This window comes from Centroberyx gerrardi, chromosome 23 (genome assembly GCF_048128805.1).
Source record: "Centroberyx gerrardi isolate f3 chromosome 23, fCenGer3.hap1.cur.20231027, whole genome shotgun sequence".
In the NCBI taxonomy this organism is placed as follows: domain Eukaryota; kingdom Metazoa; phylum Chordata; class Actinopteri; order Beryciformes; family Berycidae; genus Centroberyx; species Centroberyx gerrardi.
In genome coordinates this window covers 11500548-11525449 of record NC_136019.1, presented here as the reverse complement: position 1 = coordinate 11525449, position 24902 = coordinate 11500548, and the positions used below count along the sequence as shown (strand labels likewise).

Here is a 24902-nt window from a genome sequence, read left to right as displayed (position 1 = left end):
GCCCACGCACCAAGCCAGAACGGCATATAGTCTTGTGCTTTTGGCCTGTTTCATTTGTGTGCCTTCTTTCTGCCTCAGTAGAAGAAGAAACTGCTTTATTATTCTGTGTGCGTGTTTGTGTAGGTTCGTTTTCTCTCTCTATCTGGTGATGAAGCGAGAGGAGCGTCTTGATGCATGCTGAGCCTTTGTTGTCAGATCCCCTTATGTTTGGGCATGTCGAAGAATGTGGTGCTTTGTACCTCCCTGCCTTATTTCCGCACAGAGCTTGTCACAGCTCTGCTGCATATGCCCCCACATCCCAACGCACCACCAATGTGAGCCTATTTCTTCCTCATCACAGGCTCCCTGTTTCCAGCTCCAAACAGATGCTTTGCGCCAGGATCGCTCAGCAGATGACAGTGTGTGCTAACACGTCAAGAACTTCCCAGAGATGACACCATTAGCAGGCTGCTGTGTGTTCACAGAGACTCTGTTGCAGTGTCTTCTGAGGTGTTGGTGCATGTGAATGTATCCATTAATGTAAGCTATTAGTTCATGTACACTGTTATGTCTGTGCATGGGCGTCTGCTGGGAAATGGGGGACACCTCCTTTGCTCCATGAGCGTTTCCATTCCCCTCTTAGGTGTGCAGATATTAGCAGCTCTTGTTTGCACGCCTGGGGCTAAGAGATCTATCCTGTGGGCGTAGCAGAAACCAAGAGGAGGCATGAAGACACAGAGACAGAGAGGGAGGTAGACAGAGTGGGAAAGGGAGGGAGTTTACAGCAAAGAGAGAGGGAGAGGGAGAGAGAGAGTGCAAGAGGGAGGGAGAGAGAGAGAGAGGAAGCAGCAGCAGAGAGAGGGAGCTTTTGAACTCCCAGTAGCTGTCAGGATTTTCGGCTCTCCTGCACGCTCTCTCCTCCCCCGTTGAGCTCAGTATCTCTCTCCACTGCAAAACACATAGACTCACACACGCACCACGGAGCTCCAGCGGATGGACTCGTTTACACACACCGGGCGTGTGGAGCAGCGCTGAAGACGAGCCAAACACACGCACACAGCACCATACATGGAGCAAACTTTAACTCTCAACTCTGTAAGTCTCATCATGAAATTCTAAAGTCTTTCTCTGTCATTATTTTGCCTTTCCTCACTTTTTCTCTGTTCGGCGATGCCATCTTTATCTTTTATGCTGGTGGTGTCTTCTCTGCAACGGTTACTTTTCCTTCTTTGGGCTCTTTGTAGCTCCTGTTGTAGCGTCTGAGCGGCATACAGTGGTTAGCTTGTGTGGTCTGTCGGAGGAATGTTTTGGCCAGTGCCAGCTGAACTCCCATGTGCTGCGTGACACACACTGCGCTGCTGTATACAGAAAATGCTGTTTAGCTTCTATATCAGGATGCACACTGACTTTAAATTAGGCGTCATACTAAAAGGGTTTTGTGAAGTGACCCAGGATTCCTCTTGTCATCTACCCACCAAGCGTTGGTTATGCGCCCTTGAACGAAGTGAGCTTTGTTGCACTCGCTTGACAAGTGACCCATTTCAAAATGAATTGGCGCCGTTGGGAGAAGTTGCATTTGGTGTTGGGGGGGGGGGGGATGGAGATCATGGGTTGTTGTTGTCAGATGGAATCAAGTCCTCACTGAATGTTCAGTGGCATGATATTTTTAGGTGGCCATGTAGCAGCCTTAGTTGAGTTTGAACTTGAAGTGGTTGCTTGTGGTTTTGCCCTGCCCCTCTTGGTTTCCTATAGGCATTTTCCTGCTGTGATTCACCACCCATCTTATTCATTTCTCACAAAGCAACCTTTGCTGAAATATGTCTTTGGTACAACTGTTTTTTTTCTGCGCTGCATGGTCTTGGTTGTTCATGTCTTAAAGGAACCTACATAAATATGCAAGTAAACATAGCTTATATGCACATGCATGTTGTTATGTTATGATTACTACTAATATTAGAATAATTGTCTGCTGCCATGTCATACTTTCAGTGTATGAATTCTGCGCTCTATGTTTGATGTGGATGTTGTGACTTGAGAAGATGAGCAGGAATAGTGTGTTCCCGGGGATTAGCGGTAGAGGCAAGGGAACACGACGCACTTTTATCTCGCTGACATCACATGGGCAGCTCTGGAGTGTGGGTGGACAGTTGCGCTCACGAAATGTGTCCTCAGGCTAGCATTATAGGATGCAAAGAGCAGGCAGCCTGACATTTTCTAAATGTCTCCACTATGATTCTTTTTTCTCCTCCCGCAGAGGTTTTATTGTAATTAAATAGACTGCTTCTTTCCCAACCCACCAACTGGAAAAACAGTACATTAACACAGCGAAACTTCAGATGAAGTTATTTGATTGTCCAGCTGCTCGGGGTATGAATATGCAACAGCCAATAACCAGATGACCAGATGTGGCTGTGGTTGCTGAGTTTGCTGTTTGACCAAACTGTAACCACGGAAAATACCCGCTGCCTTCCACCTCTGGCCGGAGACGCACTGCAATTCCACTCTTGGCTTCTTCGTTGGCTTTTTGTTATTAAGCATTGTACGATGATGTCACACCAACACCATGACATCATCTATCAACATCTAGCAAACTGCCCACTCGGAAACATGATATGTTGGTTTAGTTTTCCGCACAGCTCTTCATCATTCCCAGTTGATTGGCTGCATGGGAAAGGCTGCCTCAAGGAAGGCTGTGGATGTGAAGCATAGGTTCTGCAAATGATTCAGTCCCCACACACTATTTACCTTCCTCAAACTTACTATTATTAAATTCCTCTGCTTCACTGAGTGTGAGTCTGTTGCCAAGGGTGTGGAGGTTACTCAACAAGGAACGGCTTAGAATTGCCAAACTGTTTTATCACCTCCCTGGTAACAGTTTGGACATGTCTGAGATACGGCAGCCTGCTCGCCGCATTCGACACTTTACCTCACACCTGTGGCTGGGGTATCGCTGGGGCGCGTTCGCCTCATGTCGAAGACGTTGAGTAAGACAGGCTGTCTTGTTTGAACTGGAGAGGCTTCCAGGGAAGGTTGGAAAATGAATGTGGTTGGTATCTTTTTGGCCTTGTGTTGGCGCAGGACGCTGTAGAACCAGGCCAAGGTCTTGTCTGCTTAGCACTGTGGAAGTCATAAACACGGATTGTTGGGGCAGCCAAGTTATTCTCCCCGCGCTATTGTGAGGGATTGACTTGGTGCTTTACTTTGGCAGCCTAAACACTAACTTTCCCCTGTGAGCTATTTCTATAACTTCTTCACCCGCTAGTCAATATAAAGAAATACAATATGTCTGTTTATATGCCATGGTTATTGTGTGACTTGCTTGCTGTTGGTTGGCGCCACGTATTGTTCATGTTGGGACCTGCAGCATGTGTGATGGTATTTGTAAAGGTGCCGGATATAAAGTTTGCCCTGAAATGCAAATGATGTAGTACTAGTCGACCTGTGAGTCATATTATGAAATGTGAGCATATTTGAAAGGTAAGCTGTTATTTTACATATTACAGAGAACAATAAGTGTCTCAAACAATGGTTAAATAAAGAATATAGATAAACAATAGCCGATAGACAAAGCAATCCACTGTCTTTGTCTTTGTTTCCCTCCTCAAACGTCTATTTTTGCCCCTGTGAGAGTTGCCGTGAACTTGTCCCCATGCCAAATACCCATGGGGACTGGACGGCATCCTTTAGCCTGGGGGGATGAACTTAAACCAACCCCGCATCCTTCCATTCTTTCCCAGTCTCACTCAGCCAGCTCAGGTTCTCCGTATGACCAGTAGGATTAGACCGTAGGCTGTAAGGTCAGGACACTGAGAGTTATGCTCAGGAAGTAAGCGACTGTGTCTGTTCCTTCTCAGTGCCAAGGTCTGCCCCGTTGCACATCCAGGAGGCAGATATTCAGTAATAACACGGCCTTTTCTTTACACAACAAACTCACCCAAGCACCCCGAAACGCTGCACACTAAGCTTTCTCGTGAAGTTATTTTGGTGGAAAAGGGGGGAAAGAGTCACAGGGCTAATTATAAGTGTCAGGTTTCAGGTTGGAAAGTCCATTTCTGGTGTTGTTTATGGAAGAGAAGGGGAAAGAGAGCAGGAGGGTGTGGTGGCGTCTTATGTGGTTTACCCACCTCGAACCCTCCAGGCACATGTGAGCGCAACCCTTTCTCCGTGATAATAAATTTGGGGGGGAGGGTCACTGGTTCCAGTTTCGCTCTCTGCAGTTGTCTCATTTTTTTGAGGTGTTCAGTCCTGCCTGGTAAATGAAATGGATTTTAGATTTGGCACATTTTAAATCTAGCATCACATCCAGCCAGTCCATCTGTGAGATGCTGAGATTCCCGTTCATAACTCCAACACAGAGTTAATATCACGTTGCCATGCATGCATTCAGGCTATGCAATTACTTTAGCTATAGATAATGGGGCCGATGCCATGGTGCACCACAGCATGAGGTCAGTGGAACTGTGCTGGTTCAGGCAGAGTTAGTGTAACATTACTGTAATAAGTTGGGAGAGGCTAATTCCGATCCTAGTTAAAGCAGCAAGTGCCTGACCCTGAGAGAGGTAGGGCAGCAAGAGGGAGAAAGGTAAACATCTCCATTCAGAGGAATGCTAGCCTTGTTATCAGCAACAAGTGGCTAACACACACACACACACACACAAACACACGCACACACACAGTACGGCACAAGTCATAGTAATGCCTCTTAAGTCCAGACAGGAGTGGAGCCGTCCCCATCTGCTGTGGCTAACTGGTTAGTGTTGGGGAAGAGGTACTAGATTAGTGCCGATCAGCGAGATTAAGAGATGAAATACTCTGTGACGATGGCCCCTGTTTGCATGCAAATCAGTCCTGACTTAAAAGACAGAGCGAGCAACCTCTTTGTTTACTGAGGGGATTACACTTACACGCCGACTGAAGACTGCAGGTCCGGACTCCTTACTTGGCTCAGGGCCGCACTTGTTATGTAAGACACACGTATATCCCCCCCCAGCCTCATCATAATGCTTGATACAGGATCTTGGATACTGCAGAAACTTTTTTTTTTTTTTAGAAAAACCTTTTCTTTAAATGTTTTAGATTTTAGCTGTTCAGAGACCAACATGGTCTAATCTTTTTTCACCATTAAATTGATGGCTTGTGATTTAAGTCCTGCAGAGTAGCCTCATGTATGTATGCATGGATAAGATGATGTTTTACATTTGATTTTGTACACTGCAGAAAATATCCATCTCAACAAGTCCTTTGATGTAACATTGAGTCTTAAAACCTAACTTTTTCTTTCAAACAAGTGAAAAAATCGCCGAGTGGAGCCAACAAAGTTGGCAGGCTGGTATGTTTTCACCCTTGTCTGTTTGTTTGTTAGTAAGATATCTCAAAAAGTTACAAACTGATTTGGCTGAAATTTGGTGGACAGATCGCCCTTGGCCCACAGATCAGTTGATTAGATTTTGGTGGTGATCCAGATCTGGGATTTCCGCCAATGGATGATTTTCGTATTATGCTGTGTTCATGTGCTGGTGGGAAGGTCCGACATCTGGGTCTTCCAAGTTGGCTGCTAAACAACATTGCATTTACATGCTATTTTGTCGGAAAATCAAACCTGGAAGACAAATGCTAAATAAACAAACCGCTGCAGCTTTGCAAGTTGGAGAATTGTTCAGTGTTAGTGGAGTTTTGCACTTTATTGAGTTTCTTCTAGTTTCACTTATTTCTAGTGAAAGTTTGTTTCAAGAATTTTCTTTAATCAAGTGTTACTTACTAGTGGGATGATCAGCCTCATTGTTTCAGCATATTGACAAACAAGTGAAACTGCATTGGAATGTTAATTACAACGCAGAAACTGAAATACTTTTTCAGTTGTCTTAATGAAAATAGGATTTTAACACTGAACACTAAGTGACTTGTTAAGAAGTACATCCATTTGCCATCTCCAAACGGATCATGAGAACACTGTGTTGACCCAAGCCACTCAACACAGTGTCACTTTGCCTATGGACATAGCACAGATAGCAAATCTAAGGGGACACTAATTGTGTTCCTGTTGTTTACCATTCTTGGTCACTCAGCATCACATAAGCATGTTGAGCTCATCAGATCCTAGCTGATGTGATAGAGTGTCTGGCAGATTTGCTGTGACAAACAAGATTTCCCACAGTAAATATGTTGGGCCCCGCTCCTTAGCCTCCTAGAATCTAAAAAGCAAACACAAGGTTGTCTGTCCTGGTTATCTTTGGTTAGATATTGTCAGAGGAGCTTCATAATCCTCTAAGTCGGTCCGTCTCTCTCTCTCTCTCTCGCGCTCTCTCTCTCTCTCTCTCTCTCTCTCTCCCACACTCTCCTTGCTTGGTTGGTAAAGAAATGTCTCTTCCATCTTATCAGTCACCGCACCCTCACCCTCCCTCCCTCAAAAGGAAGTTGCTTCCATCCAAGGACTTTTCTTGATGTTATTTTCGGGGAATAGTTTGTAGTCTGCCATAGATAGCAGGGCTAGATTATTTTCCCTCTTCGGTCAAGACTGCTTGGTTTAGAACTCGAGCTGCGAGCGGTTAGGTCTTGTGACAGGCAGTGTTCATTGTCACAGTAAAGTTTGGCAAGAAATGTTTTACAAATTGATTAAATCAGGAGGGAGCTCAAAGCTCACGTGAAGCCTATTTTGGTTATAGTTGCAGCCTCTGTTCAATTAGAAACACAAGGGGCTCCATGGACAAACGCTTTTCCCCAAGGCATTTTGGTTTGGAAATTTCCAATGGGCTTTGCTCTTGTTTACTAGGGTCATGTGCTTTTGGATGAGCTCACCTGGCTGCAGTGGCCTGTGTGAACTCTCTGCCACAGGGGGTCAAAGGGCAGAGGGGTGAAGAAGACTGTCTTGTGTTTTTGTGGCTGTCAGTTATGGGTGACTCATCTCAGCACCCTCAGCAGCTTCTAATCACCGCGTGGCTGATGTTATCTGGACATGCAAGCGTACGCATGCTGGATCTCTCTGTCTCTTTCTTACTCTCTGTCACCCCCTCCCCCATGCCCTTTCTCTTTCCCTTACCCTCTCTTGCACATACACACACACACACACACACACACACACACACACACACACACACCCACCAGAGGGAGTAAAGGTCCCTGTCCCTGTCCTTGTCCAGGAGACCAGATTGCCCCCTCCTCGCACCAACCATGCACATATGACAAACATCCAACGTCCAAAGTGATAGACCATGTACAAATCTAATTAAACAGAAGAAATCTACCATGAAGCCCAGCCTGTTAAAATACGCCGTATCTGAATGTGATTTATGGGAACATTAAGTCCAGAAAACGGGGTGTAATGTGGAATAATTGTAGCTCATTTGCCGTGGGAACACCTCGGAACGGGCCACCTCTGCTTTAAGAATAATAGTTGGTCAAGAAACAATTCCACGCTGATCGTAGAGATGTGCCAAAAAAGCGGAGGCACACTGCGAAAACGAGTGATGCCAGAACAAAACCTATTTTAAAACCCATTTTCTTCTGCTGTTGCGTGCAGGAAACTGCTAGCAGAACCACCAGTTGACACGATTACCATCAGAGTCTCATATCGTTTCCTTTGTTACAGAGTCAGACCTTCACTTTTGAGGTGGAGACTTTGTTTGGCTGAATGGCGCTCTGTGATGAGGAATAATGAAGCTTGAGAGTTCAAGTTGGGGGCTTTTCTTTTTTTTTTCACCCGTCTTATATTGTGATTGAAAATTCATATGGTTTCAATTTACAGCGACTGGGTATTTCTCTTCTCTTTCAAGTAAAGAGAGTACCACGACTGGAAACAAAAGGAGGGGAAGGCCAATGTGGTTTAGATATAAGAGTGTGTGTGTGCGTGTGTTCTGGTCGGGGGGATGGGGTGAGGGTTAATTCATCTGATTCCTTCATGCCACTGTGGCAGAGGCTGTATGTATTGTCGGGCGGGTTGCCATGGCAACAGCTGCGGAGTAAGGAAATGGAACTCTTTCTTTCCTCCTTCGCACCCCCCCCCCCCCCCCCCCCCCCCCCCCCCCGCCTCCCCTCATCCACCCCCCTTCTTTCTCTCTGTCCGGTACCTCGTCAGATTTACCTCCCTCTCTCTCCCCCTCTCTCTCTCTCTCTCTCTCTCTCTCTCTCTCTCTCTCTCTCTCTCTCTCTCCCCGACTTGTACAGACATGGTTAGCAGAGTTTGGGTGGGGAATGTTCAGGTATGCACTCGCACACACACACATATCTGTCTGCCTGCTGCTGCCGTAGCAGACCAGAGAACAATGAGTCTCAAAAAGAGACTTTCCTTCAAGAAGAGCTGGAACTTCAACACAGTAAGTAAACTCTGCGGCTCGCCGACCGAGCCTTCTCTTCTCCCTCTTCTTCTCCGCGATGTGGGGAGACTCCTTTTGTTAAGTCAGCTGTTTTTGTCATTACGCTCTCCCTCTCGCCTCTCCTTCTTCTCGCTCCTCTCCTCTCTACCGCTCAGAACAGCTGTTGCGAGCAGCGGGGAATCGTTTGTTGCCACAGTTGTGCGGCGGTAGAGACTGCGTTGACTTGTGTAAAAGTTTAGAAGAGCCTTCTCTCTCAGGCTGTGGTGAGGTGATGGACAGGGTGCATCTCGACCCCGCTGTTGGAGGCAGGAACATGCCTAAACGGGTCCCAAAGATACGAGAACTCACTTTTACACCTTCAGCAATACAGTGCGTGAGAGGTGTTAACGGGGACATTTGCATTTGTGTGTGTGTGAACGTGGTATATCTTTCAACTGAATTGCCATAGATGAAGTCGTAGTGTGTTTTTGTCGTGGTGGTTCCCTTCAGATCATAGAAGGAAATTTGTCTTGCTGTGATCGTCTACGTTCCTTCAGCAAGCGGTGTCTCAAGACTCCAGACTGTGCGGCGAGGGGGCTGAACCACAATAAAGTTGGAGTCCCGTTTTCCAACTGGAGGGCCAAATCCTCCTCAGATTGGAGCCAAGATACTTGCTCTGACTTGAAGCGCGATTTCGTCCATTTGGTTGATAACAAACTCCCTGAGCTTTTTTGCGGGGTCACAGCTCAGAAAAGCGGTCTGTGAACTATGGCCCTAAATGAGAGGGATCAAAGAGGCCTCTCCTCCAGAGCCACCCATGCTGGACCGGCTCATCACCGGAGGTGTGAACAGAGGAAGGGAGTGGGGCCAGTTGTGGGAACAAGAGGTGCTGGTGTTCCTGGGTCATCACTTTGGCCTCATTGTAAGGCTACTTGATGGCGAGGAAGCAATAACAAGCTCAAAAACACATAGGGGTGTGTGTGGTCTAACCCCTGTGGGCTTGTGTATGCACGCACACACACAAAAACATACACACACAGTGAACTCTGTATATTTGCCAGGTCTATGCGGCCCACCTTTAACAGCTATTGTGCAATGATGCCACTGTCAATTTTTCATGAACATGAGTGATTTTGCAACATTCCCATCCATTACAGGTTGTCAAATGATGTTTCAGACTTGTTACACAAGTCTGTGTCATCGAGATAATTCCCCGCCGACATGAGCGTGATGTAGCCGCTCAGCTATCTCATCAAGTGTGTGTGTCATGACGGCATTCATTGTAATTTACTGCAATTCTCCCACAATTCTCGTACAAGTGGCAGGGAACGAGTGGAAGTTCCGTTGTGTCAAGATACGGGATATGTCTGTCATCATATTATGTTTGTCGTCTTAGAAATAAAAACTCTCCAGATATAAGATTTAGAAATGTCAATGCTGAAGCGAATACCCCCCCCCCCCCCAGCATAATTTCAGCGTGGGGGGCTTTCATGTGTTGAAAGCCAAAATTTGCGTCATGATGTGTGATGTCTGTCTGTTCTTTAAAATGAACCGCAGTCACAAGGCTCTATGTATTTAAGGTTTGAGGTTTAGCTGTTTTTAGCTCCCCAAAGGGACAGGCATATGGAGTGGGTGTTCTCTCTGTCTCTCTCTCTCTTCTGTTTGGGCTTTATGTTGGGCTTCATCCTACCCACCCATGATTACTGTACACAAGCTAGCCGCCACAGAAGAGGTGGCTCTTGGGTGTTGACTGCAAGGGGTTGGATTCAGTAGTTGTAGAGTTGTAAAGAGGCAGCCAGAGACAATTAGTGGTTCAGCGGTCTACGCCTGATGGAACTTTTACATGTGGTCACTCCCAAAACGGAGCAAACAGTCGCTTTGTGGTTACGTCCCTTGCCCTCACATGGCCAGTTGCATCAACGCAAACTAAAAAGAATGGGCTGGTCCAGAATATGTCTGGTCTTGTTCCACAACTGATAGATCAAACTGAGAACCGCTAATCAAATCACTGATCATAGATCACAAATCACAGGCAATTTAGTAGTTATACTATAAATAAATCAGACCGGAAAAAGATACCAGCATCTCTGAATAATTAGTCATAGTGCTGATAATTACACTTTTACCATATTAAGATGTCCAGTGTTTAGATTCCTAATGTTTAAATTCCCCCCAAAACCGCCTTATCACAGTGAACAGTTCTTATTAGTTTTGATTGTATATTCTATAATACTGCATTCAGTAATCTGAAAACAAGCTTAAGCACGAATTGAAAGTATTGCTCACACCAGAACACTAGCCTGGCAGTAAGTGCCTTGTTTAGACGCATTATCTGCCTTGAACATTCACACTTTGAAGTGGCAGCTCAGAAAATACTCTTCTGGAAATAGTCTCCCCTTTTCAAATGAATCCTCCAACGCACTGATTTAAAGAGTGTTCTTGGACCAAGCCCTAAGACGCTCCTCTCATATCCTCCCCTGCATTTAAAAATATTTGCCTCAAGTGCATCACAGTTTGGGCATTAAATCTCTCTTTAATAGCCCGACCAAAATGATGCGAACAGGTTTTTTACAGAGGCCCACCGCTGTGGCAATTGAACTTGCCAAGTAAATATTTGTGAATCCATCATAAGATCAGACACGGGTGGTATTTTATAGAACATCATTCTTTGGCTGTAAATACGGGCAATTATGAAAAGTCTTTACTGTGAAATGTACATGCCCACCGAGGGTGCTTGTCCTATTTGCCTTTTATTTGCAGGCATCTATAGACCTATAAACCACTCATTCCCTGAATTAGCAAGTGAAAAGAGGACCATTACTGCCAGTGATGGCCTCTCAAGTAGCTCTCCCTTGATTAGCTCTGATCTGTTTTGTGACTCCAGTTAGCAGGAATGCAAATTCCTGGCTTTGTATGTGTGTGTGTGTGAGAAATGAGGGGTGGGTCCTGGTCCGGAGGTGTGAACAGCTGTGTATGTGTTAGAGCCCAGGAGTCCACCCACTTACAAATTAATGGCCCTGTGTAAGGACCCAAGATCCAACCCCTTTCCAGTAGCACACACACTCTCTTACTCACACACACAGACACACACACACACCTCTCAGAGCGACTGGTGGGATGTCTGGAGAGACATTACTATCTGCAAAGGCTCCAATCCCTTGTCTCGGCACAGGAGGTCATGAGGGCAGCTTCTCACTCATGTCTCTCTTTGTTCTCTTTCAGTCTGCTGCTTCTTCAGATGGTGGTGAGTACCATTCCTTTACTTCTGCTTTCCATTTAAAATGTTCTCCTTGTGAAAAAAACATGTCAGAATCTGTGATACAAAAAGTACAAGAGATTTATCCTGCTCCTGAATGCGAGCTACATAGCTGAATACTCTTCAAATTGAGTTGAATCAACATTTGTAAACAAGATTTTAAGGCTTTTTCCTCATGATCCCTTTTTATTGAGATGGTAACTGTTTTTGATCTTGAATGCAGCTTGTCCTCAGTGTTTGCCTTTTCTTTCTAATTTTCTGGGCTATCCTCGACATGCAACTTTGCAGCTGTCCAATAAAATGGTTTAATAAAGGACTTTTAGTGAAGATGATGTAAATGTATTCACTGAAGGCAGAGTGGCTTATTAACAAAGGGTGTTTCTTGAGCATTTTTCGGGCTACGCTCAGGGCGAGTGTGTTTGCCGTCTGGTCTCCACTTTCATAGCAGTTTTAATAACATTTACTAACAGGGTCACTGAGGCTGCGGTGCAGAGTGCTGCTTTTTTCCTTTCACTGTGGATGTGGCTCAGACATGCAAGGCTGTTTGCTCTCTAAACCATCTCATTAACAAAGCGGCACACAATGTGGTAAACACGGCATCCCAAAGCCTCAGACCTAATACGATAACCCAAGTCCAAACAAACAGCTTGTCTGCAAACTTTAGATGGGGGAATTTCAACATCGCAGTCAAACAAGTCATTTGGCCTTGTAGAAAAGAGAAAATTCCACGGTATCTCAGGCTGTCACGCGTTGCTTAATGGCTTTATAATCCTGGTGACACATCCACTGATTCAGTTTTCCAAGACACCAGGATGTAGGCTTGAAGGCCATGTTGCGGCCACATTAGTCATAAATTGAAAGACTTCAGTGTAACGCTGTCAGTGATGTCACGCACTATTTGCAGTGCCTTTATTTCACAAAGCCACAGTTGACCCACACCTATTTGTCAATCCTCCTCCACTTGCGCAGGCGTATCGGCAAGACACAGATACGCGGCATTCAAGACTTGAGTTACTTGACCTAGCTAACATTTCCGTCAGTCAGTACCGGTTGCCCACTGGTTGACTCTCCTCTAAATGTGACCCTATTGTTTGTTTATTTTTACTGTGCGCTCCCTGCTTGGTCGGCCCACAGCTCTAAAGTGGCCATCTGCCGCCGTGATAGCGGGTACTGTGCAGAGCTCACCAGCAGCTCCTGGGTCTTTTTCACCTCCTCACCCCGTTCTCCACCCCCGTGTCCCTGTAATCAGCCATGTCTCCTCTCTTTCTTCTGTTTCTGCCCCCTCTTCCTGCTGCTCCTTCTTTGCTGCTGTCTTACCAACAGAGTTTAAATTTGGGAAAGTGACGTCTGTTGCTTCTTCATGGGATACAATCAGATCTGTTAACCCACACCCAGCCTCCTAACTTCTTTTTACTTTTGACACTCGCCTTTTCCCCTCCTTAAACATTCACAATGGTGAGAGATGCAGCAAATGGGAACATTATTCATGCCATCAGCTTTCAACCCGCTTGTCCTTTACCTCAACCCTCTAACCCGCTCTCTATTCCTCCTGCTGTGATCTGTGGTAGTGGTTGCACTTTATATAATTTCCTCGGTGCAGTTATAGGACACCCTTTCACTCCAAATTCTTGTGATTTCTAGACGAGTTTTAGGACACCCTCTTTCCTCTCTGAATTCTCACAGTTTCTAGACTTTTGTCAAATGGCGGTCAAATGATTAGTCTTTTCCTTTTACCTGCAATTTTCTTCCCCCGATGCCGACCCTCTAACCTCCATTTCTCTCCACTCTCGCCAGACTTTGGCAGATGATTGTAGTTACAGCGTAGAAGATTTCATGTTCTTATCGTCTGGCATCTATGTTATCTCCTCTCTCTCTCTCTCTCTTTTAGATTATTGTAGTGAGTTCTAGTTTGCAGGGTTCCCATGTCCGTCGGGGTGAATGTGAAGCCCTCTCTCCCTTCTTAAATTCCTGTGGTTTTTTTTGTGTTGTGGAAAACTCCTAGATTTCGCCTATATTTTCCAAATTTTGAAGTGGGTCTCACAGCAGATAAGAAACAAGCTTTTTATTATCATGAAGTCAGACTGATTTGTATGTCTACACGTCGTAAAATAAAACGTGCTTACTTAGCACCTTATTTTAATGCTCTGAAATTCGTCTAGCTAGTCACATTAGCATTTGAAGAGGTAATTTTTATTTTTTATTTTCAAAATCCGACATTGTTCTGATGATAGTTATTTTGCTATGGTGTTTTGCCTACTTCCTTGTTCCTATGTTTACATATCCGCCACACCTACAGTACTTTTGCCCCGTTCATTCAATAAGGGCTTTTTGAATGCGCATATTGATTAAAAAACATTCAAATGTACTATTCATTGACAAAAACGAAGCCTAGCTAAATTTGGTCGAGTTTTCCTCCATGAATCACGTTACTACACTTAGTTTGCCATCTCAGAAATTTGGCTTTGATATTGTTTGGAGTTAAATGAAAGCAAACGGTGTCTACAGGTGGGAAATAAGTCACATGATACCTGTTTCTCTGAAAATAGCATGTAAAACTCCCGAGAAAGGACACACTGGAAAATGGGCTTATCCTTTATCTTAAGTTAACCTAAGTGGGACCTTCTAACCTATCACTCTCCTCTCTTCTAGACTATGGCGGCGGCGGGGTCCAGTTGCAGGGATGCTGCAGCCAGAGCAGCCTGAACAGTAATGGCAGCCTGCCAGGAGCGGGCAGCCATCGGAGGCTTTCGGATCGACGTGTGGCCAGCTGGGCCGCCTGCTTCGAGCGTCTCCTCCAGGACCCGGTGGGCGTGCGCTACTTCTCGGTAAGCTGGGCAAAGCTCACAGAGAATTAAGTTTCTCAAGTTGATTTGAAGCCCCCCCAGAGGTTACCGAAAGTGTTCTTGACTCTTGGATAGCTGTCATGAAGGGTTTCTATCTGGCATACTTGATCTGTAGTTACCAACTCCCTGCATCGGTTGTAATTTACCAACACAGATCTGATGTTTCTACATCAGGTGTTCACCCAAAATAGCACAACGGATTGATAGTCACCTCAGATTTTGTGTAGTAGATGTAAGAGCGAAGAAGCGTGGGTGAGAGCGGGCATGTCATTCGGCTCATCATGTAGGCACCTCCCACACAAAAGATGTTTCATTGAATTCGGCCCTCAACACCTCCAGAAGGCTCAATAGTAAGTTCTGGCGTCCCATAGCCATCTCCCTCCACACCTTGTCTCCGCACTGATCAGAACTGCGCTCGCCTACACTTCCCTCTGCCTACACTTAGGCTTTTATTTTGTTCACAACATTACACCCGGCAATTTCTAGCCTCACTACTGGTCTCGACAACAACAGCATTGGTAAGATGAGAAAGTGATAGAGAGTCTTGGTATAAGATCATATATGAACTGTGTGCTGTCTGTCTTCACAGGAATTCCTCAAGAAGGAATTCAGTGAGGAGAATATCTTGTTCTGGCAGGCCTGTGAATACTTCAGTCATGTCCCTGCAACTGACAAAAAGCAGGTAAGTCCCCCTTATGCAGCTGCAGATACAGCCAATGCTTGTTTTTGTGGTTCGGTGTATTGTGGTCCTGTGTGAATTGGTAGAGCATGGCATTAACTCCAAATGCCAGGGTTTGGCATTTGATTCCCTCCCATGCTAAAAATGTATACACTCATGATGGTGTAAGGTGGTTTGTATACATGTCATATGTTTTCTTTAACGGCACCGAAATTGTAGAGTATGTGGTCACTAATGTGTTTGTCATAAGAATTCAAACCGCCTCAGATGGCACCTTGATGGGCTATTTACTTGTGCAAAAACACATTGACACAGGAGCAGACGAAAGGACGAGTAGCAACATAACTTTCTACAGTTGTTCTTGAAATTCAGCAACATCTAATCTATTTCCTGCAGTTGTCCCAGAGAGCGGGAGAGATCTACAACAGCTTCCTGTCCAGCAAGGCCACCACGCCGGTCAACATCGACAGCCAAGCCCAGCTGGCTGACGACGTCCTCACCTCCCCGCGGCCCGACATGTTCAAGACCCAGCAGCTGCAGGTACCGGCAACACAGCAGATGAATTCATTTCTCAAGATACAAGGAGCTCTTGGTTGACACAAGTGGTGTTTCTACACTTGTGGCTGTTGGTTCACATATTTTTGCAATAAAATCAAGTTGGCTCTGGTTGTGTCAGGCATTTGATTAGTTGACATTATTATGTTGTACTGTATCAACACCGATGATTAGAGGATCAGCGTGAGAGCTTTTTGTAGACAGCACTATTGTTAGGAGGGATTCAGTGTGCAATAGGGGGGTTTGTTCTCATCTAGCCTTTAGTCACTTTGCACAAGCATATTGGGTTTTTTTGGTGACCATCTGGGTTTGTTTACGAAAGGGCTGTGAGGCTTTACCAGAGAGATAAACACAAACTGGCATACACCCACACTGAGAATCTAGCGCATACTGTACACACGGACACATACTCATGCGCGCACAAAGGCCTGTATATTTTCAACTTGCACATAAGCATAACAAAACGTTAACTGTTAGGACACCTGTCATAACATCAGTTGTAACCGTATGTTAACACCAGCACTTTCTTCTCCTCCCTTTCTACCTTCCCACTCCCTGTCCGTTTTGTTTTATCTCTCCATTTGTCTCCGTCCTTCCTTAAATCCCCCCCCCCCCATATCTCACCTCCGTCACCTTCACCCCTTCTCTCATTCTCTTCTCTTCTCACTTTCACTAACCCTCTCTCCTTACCTCCCTCATCCTGTCTTTTGCCGTTTGTCTCTTGGTTTCTCACAAACACCCGCTCTCTCTTTCTCCCTGTCCGCAGATCTTTAACCTCATGAAGTTCGACAGCTACTCCCGATTCCTCAAGTCCTCCCTGTACCAGGAGTGTATGCTGGCTGAGGTGGAAGGCCGTCCCTTGCCAGACCCCTACCAGATCCCCTGCAGCCCCGCGCCGTCCAAACACAGCGCCAGCTCCGACCGCTCCACCCTCTCCACGCCCAAAAAGGTACCGCTATAAGCGTTTTGACTGTATACAAGTTAATCTGTTGACATTGCTTCATCAGTACAAGTTGGCAGGTTCATTTAGTTGATTCTGATTCTCCTCCAAACCCGCAGGAGGCCAGAAAGCAGAGATCAGGGAGGTCGCTTAACGAGGACACCAGAGATGAGAGCGCTGACAAGAAGCGAGGGATCTTCTTCTCCTGGTCCCGCAACAGGAGCTTTGGGAAAGGGCCCAAGAAGAAGGACATTGGAGACATTAACCTTGGTGAGAACTTCCGATCACTTGATTTTGTTTTTTTGCAGCTCAAAACTGAGACTTGTGGCTGAGATTCAAAAGGTTCAAGCCCTTGTAACGACAAACATCCAACCTGCTGAAGTGTCCTTGAACAAGATGCATAATTGCCCTACAGTGATCAAAGTATCACATGCAAATTGGTATTTTAACACATTAAGTAGAATATTATCTGCATCGAAGCTGTGAATGCATAGCAATTCCTCATGATTCAAGCTCTGTTTCAGCATCCTCTGTATCTTCTGAAATTAAACTTAATATGCATTTTATACTGGTGTTTTAACATAAACACATCTCATTGACTAGCTCTAATGTAATTTAATTACACACACCTGCTACTTAGTCACAAATATGCATTTGATTACAAGCACCTGTTGTCTGTTGACCACCAAGAGGATTGTGTAGCGATCAACTAGTGTCATTTGACCCGAGTAGCGAGCTAATATTTCATGTCCGTGTGAACTCATCTTCCTCTGTGGTGTTTTGTGCAGACTACTGGGGCAGTAACGGCCGCAGGGAGTCCCAAGGCTCCTTGTCCTCCGGTACCAGTCTGGAGATGGCCACTTCCTGCTCTGCTGGCAAGATCGAGGTAAGATTCCTCTGGACAAGTCACCATGGCAACACAGAGCTTAGTGTGTGCTGAGACCATCATAAGAGGCCAGAGGTTTTTTTTTGTTGTTGTTGCATTTGTCAGCCTACTCATTTTTTGTTGGACCACACATCAGAATGTAAAGGCAAAAATGCTGTAATTCCCTACAATTGGATCAACTGAGGTTGTAGCCAGAAAACTCTAATGATAAAAATACTACATTATTTTTTATTGATTTAAAAAAAGAGACTTCATATTAATTTCCCCCTGTGAACTCTCCTTTAGGCTGATAATCGTCACTCAGTGGCGGTGTGGGAGCGGGTGCGCGAGTGTTCGCCCAAACACAGCAGTGTGATGCTGCCCGACGGCTCCTGCTCTTCCATCACCCTGCGGCCCGGCGCCTCCATCAGGGAGGTCCTCCGAGATCTCTGTCACAACATCAGTGTCAACATGGCCGCCGTCGACCTCTTCCTGGTGGGAGGGGAGAAGGTGAGCGAGGCGCTAACAAATGCTAAGAACATCTGCTGGCAACATTTTAACAGCCAGAACACTGCTGCGAGCACCTTTTGAGAGAATTGAAATGATCCACAGGGAGTCTTTGTTAGAACTGACACTGAAAAGAGCTGAATTGAACTGAACTGAATTGAAAAGACGAGATTAAAAAGGATTAAACTAGAGATTAAATTTAGTTTTGAGGAGATACCGTGTTGTTTGTTGTTTTGTGAATGGGATTTTATGTGTTGTTGCTGGTGTCCATCATGTTTTTCTTTCTGTCTTTTCCTCACAGCCTTTAGTTTTGGACCAAGACTGCATGACCCTAAGCTCACGAGACTTGAGACTGGAGAAGCGCACCTTGTTTAGGTATTGACAATCAATGAGTTTGCTTGGATCTGTTGAGTTCCTGTGATTGTCTACTTTTCGGCGTATGCTTTTTATACCGTAACATTTATTTTTGCTTTTCCCTGTATTCTTAGATTGGACCTGGTGCCCATTAACCGCTCCGTGGGCCTGAAAGCCAAACCCACCAAACCAGTCACTGAGGTCCTCCGTCCTGTGGTCGCCAAATATGGCCTCCACCTCAGCGATCTCGTGGCCAAAGTAGTAAGTCGTCCCCGGTGGCTACAATGCCTTAATCTGTTTGAAGCTCCTGTGAGTCCAAAGACCAGCCGATACAGTGTGTGACAGTGCCGCAGGGTGGAGTATCATGGTCAGGGGAGGGAAGCGACCGCATCCTTTTCCATCTCTACTCGGTGGTTAGCACTCTCTGACTCAACCCAGCCTCTGATGATGGAGCACCAGGGCTATAATTAAGAATGACGACACTCCTCAAACATGCCGACTCCTCACTCCTCCCCCAAATCCTTGCCAGAAGATTTATTTTGGTCCTGTGGGTTTCCAGGCATTATAACTGCATTATATAGCAGACGCAAAGCTGAAAGCCGTTTTATAAATTGACTGTCATGAATTACAAGGCAGATAAACATACTTCTGAAGAAGGGAACCAAAATGTCAACCATTATGCTAATAGGCTAAGAGATGTTAAATAGCGACGTATTTAGATTTCAGCGTGTTAGATGAAGATGCTAACGTGTTGGCTTCCCAAACGTGTCGTTTTAGAGCGGAGAAAGTGAGTCTTTGGACCTGGGTGCCCCCATATCGAGCTTGGACGGCCTGCGTGTCGTGTTGGACCGAGCGGACCCAGCCTCGGGGAAAGGTAAGACACACTAAAGCCCACACACACCCACTAAAACTGACATCACATCAACAAAACAGGCACTGCTCTGACCTGCTGACACAATGAAGTTCTCATAAATGCAATGGATTGAAGGAATCGTCTTTCCCACTGGCACCTGCCCTCCACTGTTGCTCTTTCTGCGCAGAACATCAGTTTCCAGGAATTGAACTGCCAGTTGTAATCAGCGTCTCTTCTGTTGTTCCACTTCTACTTCTACCTAATCACATATTAGTTTTGGAGGACATGTCGCATACTTACCCCAAGTGTCCCCTCCACCACCTCCCTCTTCTCTCTCAGTTTCTCCTTATGTTTCTTAACTCACAATATTCTCTCTCTCTCTCTCTCTCTCTCTCTCTCTCTCTCTCTCTCTCTCTCTCTCTCTCTCAAATAGACAAGCCCAAGTCTTGCTCCTTGAAAGGCCATCCACCAACCAGGAGTCTTTCTGCAACAGTAAGCACTTAAGACGACGTCTTTATTCTCATATATGAGTCCAAATATGGTGTTTTGCCCTTCTCCACTGCTATGCTGCTTCTGTAACATTCAGTCTCATTCAATAATCGCCCAAATAAATCTTTATTAACATTCAGCCAATGACATGCTTTTGATTGGTGTGTAATTCCTGTTTGTTGGATTCTTTGCTCTAACACTGCCTGTGGCTCACTCGCTCCCTGACATTTTCCTATGCTTAGACAACAAACTACTGCGCCATACTTACTAAGATCTGACTTGGTCTTGATACTACTAGCAAGGTCAATTAAGACATTGAGTTAGCCGGACAACAGATGGACCAGGATCATCTTTGTATGAAGTCTCAGTAAATCGGGACACTTTGCTCAGTAGGGTGCCTGGCAGCACACGCATGGCCTCATCCCAGTACCCTCCCCTCCCCTTCCGACCCTTCCCATCCCTCCCTCCCCCTAACAGAGTGCATTGTTATTGTTGCATCTGCAGGGGGATGAGAGGTCATCAGGAAAGGACTTTTCTGTGAGAGCAAGTGGACCAGACTCAGCGCTCCCAGGGGAAAAGAGAAAACAGAAAAAGATTAATATAGATGAAGCTGAAGGTAAATCCCCCTTTCCTTCCTTCTCTCTCTTTTATAACCTGTGGTGGATTTCTCGGCTTTGCTTTGCCTCAGGACTAACTGTTATCTCTTTGGCAGCTCTAGAAGAGGGTTATTTTCTCTGTCAAATGTGAGGCTGCAGTGCTGCATGCTAAACCCGACTAATCCTCCTCTTCCAGGTACTCACCTGTTTGGGACGTTTCAGTGAGGTAACTCCTTTCATCTGTTTTTCTTCCGCTCCCAGAATTCTTTGAGCTGCTGAGCCGCGCACAGAGTAGCCGAGCAAACGACCAGCGCGGACTCCTGAGCAAAGAAGACCTGGTTCTTCCCGACTTCCTGCGTCTGGGTCCTCCCACCTCCTCCTGCTCCGTCTCTTCTGACCTGGCCTGCTCCACTCCCGACTCCCTAAAACAAGGCCAGGGCGCGGGCCGAGAGAATGGCGTCTCCCAGCGCGGGCCCCTCACTTCCAGCCTTCGGTCGGAGAGCCTAGACTCCTCCCTCAGCTCCAGTGCCAACGGACACTCCGGGGCCAGGCGGTGCCTGCTGCCCCCTCCGCGCCACGCGCCTTTCGGCACCCACCTGTCCCCGATCCCCCGGCTCTCGGAGTCCCGGCCGGGCCTCCGGACCGTGGAGGAGGACTACCACGGCGACCTGACCCTGGTGGGGGAGGGTGACATCAGCAGCCCCAACAGCACCCTGCTGCCCCCGTCGCCGGCCCCCCTGCTATCCTTCGAGGGCAGCCTGCCCGAGGCCGACTTCACTCCGCCACCATCCTGCTCCAAATCTCAAGACGCAAGTGGAGAGGGACAGTCCAGTTCAGGTATTTCTACAGTGTGATGATACAGTGCTCTGTGTGTTTGTGTGTGTGTGTGTGTCGTGTGTGCATGTGTGTGCCCCCACTCCAACGGTCTGACCTGACCTCCTCCATGATAACTCCCTCTACACTGACTCTGATGCACTTTATTGACAAATTGAAAATGATTCTTCCTCAGATCGCCAATCATTTAAACTCATTTTGATTTGTTTTTAATAAACATAGCAAAGCATGTGTTTGATTGATCTAATTACATTCAGATCAATTGTAAATAGTGATGTGTATATATATTGTTAAGTGAGTAACGTTTACTTGGATGTCATTCGGTTCACACCACAAATTGTTGGGTTGGCCATATGATTGGGATTAGTTTGTTCCAGTTGAACATTGAGAGTGACACTATTTTGTACCTTGAGTGCATGAGAATGTTGATGTAATTGATTTCAGGACTTATCAATAGTAACATATGCATAATGCATATGGATTATTGATCAATATTTGACAGTACTGTAGTCAATTAATGTTGTAATGAACAGTATAATTCAGAACAAATGAGCAAGTATCTGTAGCTTACTACAGAACTGAAAGTAGTCAGATTAGCAGCTGTGTTTACTGGCATTATGAGGTCATTATGTATAATTAGTTATAACACATCGCAGCAAACCAGACTTTGGAGACCCATGAAATTGTTATTTGTGGAAGCAAATATAATTGTTCTACCTGCCTATACTAAAAACTTATTACAAATCAAATGCTGTATTCCTCTCCATCCCACCATCTCTAAGTAAACGCAATTCAACAATGTCAGTGACAAAAGGGTATTTTTCTTACGTAACTGTAAATCTGTGAGTCATTAAGTGGCGTCCACTCCTGCTGTAGCAATTTCAACAAAAGGTGAAAATCGTTGTGTAGTCATTGGAGGACAAGTGCTCCTTAGTGCTGGTGACATTGTTGAATTGCCTGTCATTCTTTATCTGGGTCATTCACTCCCTCTCTAGATGCCTGTTGTAGATAATCATTGCCAATAAACTCTGTACCTGTGTTTGATTAGATCTAATAAATGTTAGAATTGGAAATCACTCTCGTCTGTCTTTTTACACGTTCGTGAGCTCAATGTCCCCCGCCACTTCTCCGCCTCCGCATGTCTTCTCCCGTACTCCCTTAGCTCTTTCTCATTTTGTCTTCTGGCATCCTTCGCTCATCAACTCCCACTCTTGCGTGTGCTTTTCTATCTGTGTGCGTTTGGTTTCATGGTGTTGGTGTGTGTTTCTGTTCAGACTTCAGTTTGGTGTGTTTGCACAGTCTTGACTGTCAAACGCTAACTGTCTTTGATGTGTTCTGTGTACCTGCTCGGTGTATGGTTTTTGTGCACAGACGGTGGTGTGTGTCACTGCTTGTTGTGTGCAGCTTTGACTCACCAGTCAGTGTGGCATTGTGGGTCTGTCCAGTCTGGTCTGTCTTATGTTGGATTTGTGCTTTCAAAGCTTGCTGTGATGTGCTGGAGTGTGGGTTCATTCTTTGCGGAGGGCAAGATCATTATCATCCCCTGCAGATGGATTTCATTTTTCCATTTCCCCTCCCTACTTGGTTAGTTTTCACTCCTCCACTGTGTGTGTTCCAAGGTAAAGTGTGAAGTGCTGAGATTGAATAGTGTTGGTTGTGGTATGTTCTAGCAAAACAAAGCGGGCATTCATCAGAATCATAAAACAGAGACACGGTCTTGATGTTATCACAAATTTACCAATTTTGGCCAAAAGCTTTCTCTGCAGCCTCACTGGTGTTCAAATGTCCAATTAGAGACAACAACATGTTTTGATGCTCAACTTGAAAGGAAATCCCAAGGAAGCCTTCTTTGAAGCTCTGTGTCGAGCTCTAAAAAAGGGGGAAATAATCAAAAAGACAGCTCAATATGTTTTCCAACGACTGTGCTACAAAGCTTGTTCACTTGACGAGCGCGGAGGTATCCTGCACTTCAAAGCGCTCAAACAAGGGTGGACAAAACATGTTCGAGCCTGACCTTTTTCCTCGACGGCTGTGTTAATAGATAGGCCACATGTAAGGTGATATGTACACAAGATGATGAGGAAGAAGCAAAGCCTTGCTGCTTCTCCACAGGCTCGCTCCTCTTTTCTGGTTGCTAAGTGCATCAGCCTGATTCTTCCCACCACCGGGCACCATGGTAACCTTATCCACGAGTTGACTGAGCTACAGATAGAAACTGTCACCATTGTTTTTAATCTATCTACCTATCTCTCCCTCTCTCTACCCCCTCTCTCTCTAAAATAGAAACATGGCTATGACTCAAAATGTACCCTTATTTTCTATATTGCCTGCCACCTTGCTGTGACTGTATGCAAACATGCAGATCTGCAAACATGGAGATGCAGCAAGTGAACACACTCCCACTCCCCACTTCTCAAAGACATAACTAAGTACATTTGACCCTTGAGTCGACAGTTACACACACAGGCACAATCAAATGTGTGTGTGCCTGAGAGATGAGCACCCACTGAATAAGGACAAGTCCAATCAGTACAAACAAGCAGTTAAATATGCAGCGTTTTCGATGGCATTCCTGTGCTTTCAAACTCTCAATCTACTTGACTCAGTCACTGCAGAAACTCCACTCATCAGTCTCCAGTTGATGTGAGTATTACTGTCAGACTGACGCCCTCTGCTGTTCCAGAGGAATTCAAGGATCTGCACTCGGGGTGGAACAATAAATCAACTCATCTCAATACTAGTTTGAAGACGTATCATTGTCACAATACCAGAAATTAAATTAAAATATGATGGAACAGGTTCAAGCTATGCTGCTTGTTTCTTCTTTATATGAGGCATAAAATTAATGCTTTGATACTGCTATTGTTTGGTATGATCCTCTGATCCTACTGATAAGGAATCGAACCATATACGGTCCCAAGTTCATGGGGGAAGCTGAGAGAGTGATACATGTATCGTCAACACAGATTCATTCAATTCAGGGTATGATTTCACTTGCACTGAAAACAAATCTACACTAATATTAATATTAGCAAAAAATCTTGAAGCATTTGGTAATCCTCTAAGACTAGTACTTCTGGTTTTCTATCCTACCAGGTAGTTCTTTGTGTTCACCTGACATCCCAGGTGTAAATCAGTCCCTGATTGGATGGCTAGAGTGAAAACCAGCAGGACTCTGGATCCCAAGGACCAGGACTGAAAATCACTGCTCTAAGATACAATGATCATTTCTTGTTGTAATCATCATTGTAGTAATTTCTCCCTGTAGTGACAAGTGTTGCGTAGGTTTGGCTGGTAGTGATTGAGATGTCCACTAGGGGGCGATATCACACAGCCTAAGTCTATTCACTCACATGATGCTGATTAATCTAAACACACAGGGCATTTAGGATGAGTCAACAATAAAGCTGTCCCTCTCATAAACAAGAACTGATTGCACTATTAAATGATTTTGTAGTATTTTTGTAGTACAGAAACGTCTTTGGTTAGACAATAAGCATAACACTAGCAATGATAAATCCAGCGAGTTCATGCTGAGAAAGTGGTTCTTTTTTCCTTTCAGAATCCATGATCAATCACAGAAGTTAGTTGCCTGAGTTTCTGGTCAGAGGAAAAGTTTAGCCCATGTGGGGAAAGATTAAAGGATCCCTGGAAGTAAATGGGACATCTGCCCTATGGCTGTCTCTGAAAAGTGCTCTGCAAACGACTCGGGCCGTGTTTCGGCAGGGCGCACCTGAGGGACCATATGGCTCAGCTTTCCTTCGGGCTCCTTTCACCGTCTTCTTCCTCGAGTCTCTGTGACAAATCCGAAAGCTGGCAGCGGCTGACCCTGGGCCAGCCTTATCATCCATCTGGCGGTCAGGG

At 45.5% G+C, this 24902-nt stretch overlaps 1 protein-coding gene across 2 annotated transcripts in view; it reads left to right on the top strand.

The window, feature by feature from the left end:
* LOC139911320 (regulator of G-protein signaling 12-like) overlaps positions 1-24902 on the top strand; it is a 35465-nt gene that overhangs the window by 7569 nt on the left and 2994 nt on the right. The window contains exons 1-15 of one of the 2 annotated variants that reach the window (XM_078291693.1): positions 8155-8288; positions 11490-11511; positions 14173-14348; positions 14956-15048; positions 15442-15585; positions 16367-16549; positions 16660-16810; positions 17329-17426; positions 17712-17915; positions 18214-18287; positions 18401-18527; positions 19044-19140; positions 19553-19611; positions 20113-20224; positions 20466-21041. In XM_078291693.1, coding sequence (XP_078147819.1) covers positions 8238-8288; positions 11490-11511; positions 14173-14348; positions 14956-15048; positions 15442-15585; positions 16367-16549; positions 16660-16810; positions 17329-17426; positions 17712-17915; positions 18214-18287; positions 18401-18527; positions 19044-19140; positions 19553-19611; positions 20113-20224; positions 20466-21041 — 2167 coding nt within the window. In that variant the 5' untranslated portion in view covers positions 8155-8237. Of the gene's footprint in view, positions 1-8154; positions 8289-11489; positions 11512-14172; positions 14349-14955; positions 15049-15441; positions 15586-16366; positions 16550-16659; positions 16811-17328; positions 17427-17711; positions 17916-18213; positions 18288-18400; positions 18528-19043; positions 19141-19552; positions 19612-20112; positions 20225-20465; positions 21042-24902 lie in introns of those variants that run through there. The other variant, XM_071898834.2, reaches the window with a different exon arrangement.